The sequence below is a fragment of the Amblyomma mixtum genome, chromosome 3 (assembly GCF_055824585.1).
Source record: "Amblyomma mixtum isolate Tamu chromosome 3, ASM5582458v1, whole genome shotgun sequence".
In the NCBI taxonomy this organism is placed as follows: Eukaryota; Metazoa; Arthropoda; class Arachnida; order Ixodida; family Ixodidae; genus Amblyomma; species Amblyomma mixtum.
In genome coordinates, this window is record NC_143014.1 from 6821510 (window position 1) to 6831167 (window position 9658).

Below are 9658 nucleotides of genomic sequence, written 5' to 3' on the forward strand. Positions count from 1 at the left end.
TCCCTTCGCATTACCCGGCATGTCCAAGTCCAACTCTTCCTCTTGATATCGGCTAGGATGTCATTAACCCGCGTTTGTTCCCTCACCCACACTGCCTTCTTCCGGTCTCTTAATGTTACACCTGTAATTTTTTATTCCACCGCTCGCGGCGTTGTGCTTAATTTAAGCTGAGCACTTTTCTTTAGTTTCTTCCTTTCTGCGCCATAGTTGAGTAACGGTAATGTACAGCTGTTGTAACGTTTCTCTTGAGCGGTGTTAGTAAAGTGTCATTGAGACTGCATTTCGTCGTTTATTGTCAAGCAATGTGAATTTGCTTGTATGCATGGAGGCAGAAGTGGTGCAAACCGACATGTCAGCTCTGGCCTTGCTAAAAAAGGCTTCTGAAATTTCCCGAGCTAATCTATCTTTGCTCCTGCGCCGCTGCGGTGGCTCTGTGGTTACGGCGCTCGGCTGCGGACCCGAAAGACGCGGGTTCGATCCCGGCCGCGGTGGTCGAATTTTGATGAAGGCAAAATTCTAGAGGTTCATGTATTATGCGATGTCAGTGCACTTTAAAGAACCCCAGACGGTCGAAATTTCCGGAGCCCTTCACTACGGCGTCCCTCATAGCCAGAGTTGCTTTGGGATGTTAAACGCCAATAAAGCAAACCAAACCAATCTTTTCTCCTCGTCACAATTTTGATTTTGTCGAGCAGTGGCTCACAGTTCTGACCTTTCTTATCCTTGCAAGAACGGCACTGGGCAGGTAGATTCATCCGTGATTCTGATGCGTTTTCCAACGTTCTTTGAAATTCCCTGACACGGCAAGGCGAAAGGCGACACGTGCATCAGCACCATTTCTGTCTCCCTGCATACCAGCGAATTCATATTGGCTGAAACTAGGCGATGAAATGCAGTCTGCTCTCCTTAATCTACGACCCTTGTTTTTCTTTGTTTTTTTTTTTCAGAAGAGAAAAAAAATAGCGACCTCACTGCCCTCCTTCCCCGTTTTCTTCCCCTTTTCGTTCTGTCGTCATAGATGCGCATGCGCTCACAGTGGTGTTTCTTACACGTTCAACGAACATATGTGTCAATAAACATAGTTGGAGTCAGCGCCCATCCTGTCATGACTTTTTTTGTCCATTCGTCTAAATATGCAGCGCCGTTTAAATTTCAAGAAAATAAAACGCATCACCAACTAGCCCCGCAACATTTTAGTAAGCGAACTTCCCCTTATGTTGGCTACCTTGCTCTTATTTATTAACTTTTATAGCTGCGCCAGTTCTACTCTCTATAGGGTTAGACACTTTAATGCTTTCTTTGGTGTTGCTTAGTCAGATCTTTCGTCTCTTGAGATAGCTTGTCGGTGTCCTCTTGAACCATCCTACCGCCTACTTCTACTGCGCAATCCGTAATGAAACCTGTGAGATCGCTCATTGTTTGAACATTATGATTGTCTTCCTCTGTTTAAGCCGAAATAATTTTCTGCCGTGAGACCATAAATTCATGTTATTGAGGCACTGCTGGGACGAGGATGGAGAGATGCAGTTTTTTTTCTCTTTGTATATATTGCGTTTCCCAATAAATATTTGTCAGTGAGTTCTTGTTCCCTCTGCGTCTCCGTCCTCGTCCTGTTGGTGCCTAAGTAACATTGATCTGTACAACTCGCCCACTTTTTCACCCTTTTGCAACCCTGAATTCCTCTCCTTTCCCTCTTACTGCTAACTCGCTTACGGGGCTTCGGCTAATTCGACACCTTGCCACTCTGTGGTCGCTACAACGCGCCTTCCTTAGGACCTGCACATCCTGCATGACGCCAGGGTGAGCGCATAGAATGAAGTATATTTCATTTCTAGTCTCACCATTGGAACTCTTCTACGTCAACTTCCTGCCCTCTCGTTTCCGGAAGAAGGTATTCATGATCCCTGAATTATTCTGCGAACTCTACTAAGAACTCTCTCTGCTATTCCTGGAGGATATGCCTTAGTCGCTTATCGCCTGGACTCCGGCCTGCTTTTTGCCGACCTTCGCAATGAAGTCACCTGTCAGTACAGTGTAGTGTGATTTTATTTTGTTCATTGTCGATTACAAGTCCTCGTAGAAGCTTTCAACGATCTGGTCAACATGGCTGGATGTATGCACTTAGGGCTGCACCACCGTCAGCTTGTGCCTTTTATTAAGCCTAATTCCAATAGATTTCTTTACATTGAATAATAATGGTCTCCTCGGTATCCACAGATGCAAACTCTCATCTCGATTTCTTTTCGGAAAAAATTGGTTTGTTTTTTTTGGTTTATTGGGGTTGAACGTCCCAAATCGACTCAGGCTATGAGGGAGCCGTAGTCGAGGGCTCCGGAAATTGCGACAACCTGGTGTTCTTTAACCTGCACTGACATCGCACAGTACACGGGCCTCTAGGATTTCGCCTCCACCGAAATTCGACGGCAGCGGCCAGGGTTTTATGAACACTTTTTGACGGGGAAATAAGTCTCTGTATGATCGGCCAGTGATTGTATGGATTTAGGAGCCTGAACAAGGAACAGGACATAGAGGTTATTCGGGCGGAGATAAAAGTGAACTATATTTTCATCTACTAAATACATTTATCGAATGAGAATACACGGAAGTATAGTTCACGAGTCGAAGGGGAATCGCAGTGTGTCTCGTCCATTCTCTTCAGTAGCCTCGTGCCGTTGCGCTGTTGCACTACAAATGATGCCTGACCAACGTGCCCATCAGTTAATGTTGTTCGAAGGGGAAGACTCCGATTAAGCGTAGAAATCTGTGACTTTCTTCGTTTTTCGCACTTTTTTTGTCAAATCGGTGGCTGTGTGTGTTAAAAGGTGCAGAAATTACGTCCGCCTACTAATGTGGGTTGCTCCCGTTTCCGTCGAGTATCCGTGTAATGTACAGCCCAGTTCCCTTCACTCGATATCAAAGCAGCAGCTGTGACGTATGCGCATGTAACGGGCATGAGCGTGACGAAGCAGTCTTCGTTTGGACCATCCGCTCGCCGAGGAGCTTCTTCGCAGCTTGTTGGTTTGAAAATATTTGCGGCATCAAACGCTTAAAGATACTGGATCAGCGTGAGTTACGTATTTCGCGCTGGAGCGCCCGACCTCTGGCAAGGAGGGGCTCACTGTTACGGTAGCCACACTTCCATGAAGACTAGAAGGGAGCGTAGGACGTGAAAAGACATCACGGAAGAGTCCAGGAAAGCAAGGACTGGACCGCGGCATCTGTTTTTCGGAGCGGGGTAACCGACAACCAAGCGTCACTGCGCACCGCGGTGGGGCGCTTGAACTGCGCTTTGGAGGGGCGCTTGTCGGGGTAGCTGCGAAAAACCTCGAACTCAAAGCCCGACCTCACCGATCGACGACCTCACTCAACCTCCAACTCACGCGTGAGGTTGAGATCCGATTGGCTGTTCTCACTCAAAAAATTTCGAGCTGTCGCCGACCTCACCTCACTTCGCAAGGTCGAGGTCTACGTAAGTCATGAGGTCGAAACCTCATGAGGTTGCCCACCTTTGCGCGTAGTGCCACCTTTTTTGAGAGCATTGTCTACACGGTTGTAGCACCATGTCGCCGAAACAATGGGCGCTCCGCGGATTCATCGGAAGTTTAAAGAGAGGTAGAGAGGAGCTGTGCACCGTCCATGATAGCAGTACGTGCTCCTGACTGCTGACACAGTATTTTTGGCTTGTTCCTGTGAGTTGATTCCTTAACGGCCGACTTCCTCTAGTGACTAGCATGGAACCGAATGGAGTCGTTTTTCTGGCAGCGCGTTTTGTGCGCATTTAATTTGGTGCCATCTTACCAAGCGGTCAAGAAATGTTGCCTGCGGAAGCTCTCATGCCACATTAAATAGCGTGTGGAATTCGATTGTTGTGCGGCGCCGAACCTGATAATCGTGTGTCGCAGCAGAATTTTCCCCGCGCGCAGTGCCTGTCGTTGCGCAATGACGCTCGCCCCTATTTGGTGGCAAGGTCGTGCCTTCCGGGGTAAACCCACCGCCGGGGGCTCTCTGGAAAGCACCGCTGCGTTTTTTCCTGATTCGAAAAGAGGCGGTTGTTTCGAGTGAGGAGCAAAAACAAAGTAGTTACCAGCGACGTCGCCAATGGGAAGAGGGAACGGCTGCGCACAGGGGCGAGAAAAAACGCACATTCTGAGAATGCGGTGGGGCCGGGCGAGCCGAACTAGCGGGGGCCTTAAGTAGGATGATGAATACAGAAATGACACGTGGCAGAAATCAGGTGGTGGGGACATGCTGGCTGCATGGAATAAAGTAAATGAGGGTATTTTAACGGCCGGCAAGGCCACGCTGCTTCGCTTTGTTAATATTTTCAGTGCACTGAATTCACCCTCAGCTGCCGCTGGCCAGCATTGACAGTCGTTCCTTGTGTGTCACGGTTTGCTGTGTCTTCTGGCGCTCATTTCTATTAAATGCAGATAAGCAGCGAAATATGCTTATGTAGATCGACTGCCGATCGCATCGAACGACTGCACGGGTTTTATCTGCACAGTTACAGATTGCGCGTTTGTCACTTCCTCAGCGGCGTTGATTAAGAACAAGGTACAGGCTTCGCAAAGCAGCGACCACTTCCAGCTGCAGAACCGGTTGGATATTTGGGACCGGAGGAAGCGCACGCACGGCGTGCTGAATGAAGGAAAGGAAGGCTGGCTTGTTTTCGACAAGCAATATTTTTCCTCCTCCCTCTTGGTAAGCAGCGCGCTGGCTTAAGGGGGTCCAATACAGGGGGATTTTAGCGCTGGCAGAAATAGCAGTCAGGCCAAAGGGGGACGCATTTCAAGGACTGCGTGCACGGACATGCATTTTTGCCCATGTGGTCTGGCAGCATGGTTTACTCCCAGCTGCGCGTATGCTTGAGGTGCCTACTCTTGCCGCGGTATCCGTCCCGCACACTCATGTTGCCCCCCTTACGGCGGCACAAGATTGCCGCTGGGGCGCAATGCGCCTGCAAACCGTTGGCTCGGCCGCCTGCAACGGATTGCCCTCGTGCCAATTGAAAAGTGCCTCTTCTTTTTTTACTGCCAGAGTGCACATTGTTTTAGCAAACAAAAGGAACGACACCTCAGCAGCGTAGCGCGTCTTTCGGCACACCGCTTTCGGAAGGTGCATTCCCGGCACTGCATTTCAATGGATGGAGCGGCGGAAAGGCGGAGGAGCCGAGCATCCGGTCGGGTTCACAGACCCGGCGGCAAGCGCACGCCCCGACGGCGCGCCGCGCGCTGGTCACTCCGTCGGAAAAGCCGGAAAGAATGCCTCGTTCTATTCGAGCAACGGTCGAGGGGAAAATCCGCTTCTTTCGCCGCCCTCAAGGCAACCGGAGGGGATGCCCGCTCAGGGATTTCCCAGCACGCGCTCCCCTGTTGGTAAATAGCGCAGCGTCGGGAGTGTCTTCACAGCAAGGCAGCCGCTTTTAACTGCTTTTCATTATTATGGCAGGAGCGGTGCCAGTCATTTGCTCCCAGGGAGGTCGTACTAGCCGCGTGGGAGCATGACTGGGTGGATGAGCAGTCCCCTTGGGATCGCCAACTCGTTTAGCGATCACAAAATGCAGGGAAAGGAGCATCGGAACCGACCGAGCATTCGCCTCGATGGATCGGTGTACGTAATTTACGACTGCACACGCAGAGTGCGCGTGCACCGCATTTCAGAGCGGCTTGCCCGACGCGGAGCACCGCAGTGGATGCAAATGAGAAAACTAATTCTGCTCTCGCATTTTCTAGAGTTACACGTAAAATCGAGCTGCACTTGGTTTTACGAGCAACAAAGCGTGGGGCTAGAGGAGGAAGCGAACCACAGATATCACCGCCGTCCATTCACGTATGAAGAAATCTCTCGGGAGCCTCTCAATGGACAACAGCAATATGCAGAGAATCAACAGATTCATCATTGGTCTTCCGTGCGAAAAATGCCCACGTTTCCTGCTGCTAAATTCATCATTTTACCTGACAGCACTGAGTCTTAGGGAATCATACCCGAAAAAACGTATTCTCCTCCTCGTGTGGAAATGAGTACCACTGAGCGTGAGACCTTCATGGCCTGGGTCGCGTGACTACTGGAAAGTAGTTTTCAACGGGTTCTGAGCATGCTCCACCGCCGAATGACTTCTCCAGTTCCCCACACACTTTGTCAACGGCGAAGTAGAATGTCACAAAGCGGGAACAAGCCAATGATCTGGCTCTTCTCGCACCCCTTTGAACGCTGTCTTCTGCGATTGCAGGCAGTTCAAGTGGATAGAAACACTGCACACCACAGAAAGCGTTGGGAAAACACGGATATATGTTATCCAGGAGGGCGCACTCAAGTGGCGAAGTGCCCTGACAACACTCCCCCCAAAGCATGCACAAATGCAGATCGGAGCCCGCGACGAGCGCGGCGGAGCTCGGTGGAGCGGGGCCTCGAACGAGCTCCGCCGCCGGCGCGCAGCGCTTACCGAGCAGGAGCGGTGGGCCGGCGCGTCTCAGGGGCTGCACCATGCTGGGGGCTCCTCGGCTCGTGCCATGGGCCGGCCGTTTATATAGGCGCGCGCACCACGGATTGCTCCTCCGAAGACGGCCGCGCAGTGACGAGTGCCCGCCGGTCCTCGCACGCGCGTAGGCCTGGGCGCTGACGTCAGGGAGAGGGGGGCCGCCGCCTACCTGGCAGCGCTGCTTCTCGGAAGGCGCTTCCGGCCGCGCTCCCGACACTAAGGGCTTCCTCGACTCGTAGCGCTGCAAGTGGTAAACTGCGCCCCTCAAAATCTTGAGTGTGACAAGCAACGCGCTCAGATCTGCTGATCAGCCAGTTTGGTCTGGACGACGCCAGTTGTGTTTTCCGTGGGCGCAAGGAAGGGGATGAAGAGACTAGTATAGCCCTTATTTTCGACCTCACGACAAACTTGGGCGGTGCATTAATGGTCCACAACCAAGCCGAGGTTTCTTTCCTATCGCAAGGAAGTAATATTTCTAGCCTTCTACTGGGATCCATTATACACGCCGCAATATTGTTTCATTTGCGTACTTTCAAGATGATTTGTGATAGGTCACAGACCAAATTAGCAAATTAGACACCAGCACATCGAATCCTGAACGCAGACATTAACATTGCTGAGGTCTATATTTGATGTAGTAAGTTTTTTTTTATTACTTGAGACATTCGCCACGATCTCACAGCTTTCGCTTTTGACTTTGTGCTAAGAAACTGCACTGCTGCGGTTGCACACTGCCGAATGCCGAAGGGCCTTTTTTTGCCTTTACTTATTCTTGAGAGGCGGTTAGCATAGGCGTGCACAGGTCTGCCCGTAAGGGGGCCAAAGTTCATGGCAGCGCCCTTTCATGTCTTCTGGGTAGCAGGGAACAAAATAGTACAAAATTTGCGCCCTCCTTCCCCATGTGTTGTTGGGGGGGGGGGGGGTGCAACTTTCCTCTTGGCCACCACTTCGGCATTGTATTAGTTTTCTCTTAGCCGTGTAAAAGGCAGTGTTTCAAAGTGTTACTCTAGGGGAGCCTTTAAAGAGCATCGTAGTCCCCCGTCCTTCGTCACCTCTGCTGTAGATTACTCTCATGGCAAGATAAGCCCATAAAAACAACGCCAGGCTTTCTACGTGGCACGCGCTTCTGGCACGCTTACGCCTCTGTCCAGTGGCCGCTTTAGTGCGAGGACGACCGTCACGGTCGCTTCTTTTCCAACTCCACGGATACTCCCAATGGCTGGCTCTGTACTCACTGGTAAGCAACCTGCCGAGGCAACGCCATGCAACAGTACAATTGGACGTCGCAGGGATTTAAATGACGATAGATTTTCACTCCCCCGGCAAATTAGAGCGTTTTATTGCGCCGCATGTGCTCATTATCATTGTGCCGCGTGGCAGTACTTCTCTGCATACGGCGGCTGGGAAGAGGAATCACTGTTCGGAATACTCACCGGCAGCTCATAGGAGCCTCAAGAGTCTTACATGGCGCTCCTTTCGCATAGTATTTCGTTTTTCTGCACCGAAGCCATTATCGCGCGCCGAACGAATTAGCTTTTAAAATGCCTGCGTGACCATTTATTATGGCTTTATTCATTCGCATATTAATTCCGGTATATCTGTCTGGGGATCCACATATCCATCACAATGGCCCCCTTGTAGGATTTTCAAATAAGAGCGCTTCGAATTGTGGCGCAAAGTATTCAGTTTGAAGATTCGAATGAATTATTTGTCGTTCTCGGTATTCTAAATATATACGACCTAGTAACTTTTAAATACAGCTTTCTTAATTTATCACATCATTTACAATGCATTAAATTCAACAAGAGCCTCTCATCGTCACTCACTACGCACTAAAAGGTCTGCTGCAACACATCGGCTCTTGCTTCTTATAATAGGTAGTAATTATGGTCGAGAAACACTAAAATTTACGGGTCCTTATTTCTTGAATAGTCTTGATTATAATGTTCAAATTTCACCTGCTCTTCATGCCTTTCAAAAATAAACTTTTTTCTATTAATTCATTCCAGTCTATATACGTTAGTGCTTGGTTTGTGTATTTAGTGCACAAAACACATGTTTACTTTATGTTTTTACGCTAGTGTTCAGTGCCTACTGCTATAATATGTTTACTGCTAAATAGTTGCGTTTTAAGCATGAAATGCTTTTAGCTCCCGTTGTCGGCAGTGTGGTGACGTCACGTCGAGATCGAGAGCCAACATCCGGGCACTGAATTCGACTCATCCGGGCACTGAATTCTACTCATCCGGGCTCTGAAACGAGAACATCCGGGCACCGTGCGAGATTAAATGAGTTTCAACGAGACTTTCTGAGCCCTCCTACGGGACCGGCATACAAGCGCCGGTTGCTCTCCAAACGAGTCACAAAAAATAACTGCTGCAAGTGTCTTCTCAGTGTTCATCAAGATATCACTCGAGCTGTGCATTTGATAATGCACGGAATTATAATTTCCGATTTCTAATAACGCGTGCGAAAAGCACATAAATGCCACGATACACTTCGTTGTCATACCTGATCTGTTAGGGGCTTCGCGCATCGAAGCAAAGCCGCGCAGGCGCACAGGGGCCCGGGGGAGGAGCTTCGTGTCGTCTGCTACCGCGCTGGCGCGCACCTCGCTTGAGGTGCACGCAGCGCTGTAGCAGACGACACGAAGCTCCTGCCCCGGGCCCCTGTGCGCCTGCCCGGCTTTGCTTCGATGCGCGAACGCGCCGGATCCGCTGGCGCTCCGCGGAGCTGTGTTCGCACTTAGAGTGGACCACCCTGTACATTCTTGTCAGGCCTGCGTCTCGTCGTGCCCGCGTACACAGCTGCTTAAGCCGAGCAATGGAGCCTGACGAAAGGAGAGGTACGAAGCGCCTTGCGGAAAGCGATCGCTTTGCGACTGATACGCCACAGCAGAAGAATGCTCGCCCCTGCCGACAACGCCATGAAGACGCTGAGCGCGCTGCCCTGTTGGAAGAAGAAAAGCGGTTCAAGGCGGCGGCACGACAGGCAGCAAAAGACGCCAGAGAGACACGGCGCACTGCCCAGCTAGAAGAACAGCGCCTGAAGGAGGCGGCACGACAGGCAGCCAAACACGCCAGAGAGGCAGAGAGCATTGCCCAGCTTGATAGGCCCGTAAACATTTCATGCGTACTCTACTCTCGGTTACGGGAGAGGCAGAGATTTTTGTTGCTGTCG

General features: G+C 50.5%; 1 protein-coding gene across 2 annotated transcripts in view; it reads right to left on the reverse strand.

The window, feature by feature from the left end:
• Window positions 1–6557, reverse strand: part of LOC149349158 (uncharacterized) — a 173786-nt gene extending 167229 nt beyond the window's left edge. For both annotated transcript variants that reach the window (XM_089576748.1, XM_089576747.1), the window contains exon 1: window positions 6443–6557. In XM_089576748.1, coding sequence (XP_089432874.1) covers window positions 6443–6485 — 43 coding nt within the window. In that variant the 5' untranslated portion in view covers window positions 6486–6557. The remainder of the gene's footprint in view (window positions 1–6442) is intronic.
• Window positions 6558–9658: the final 3101 nt, after the last annotated feature.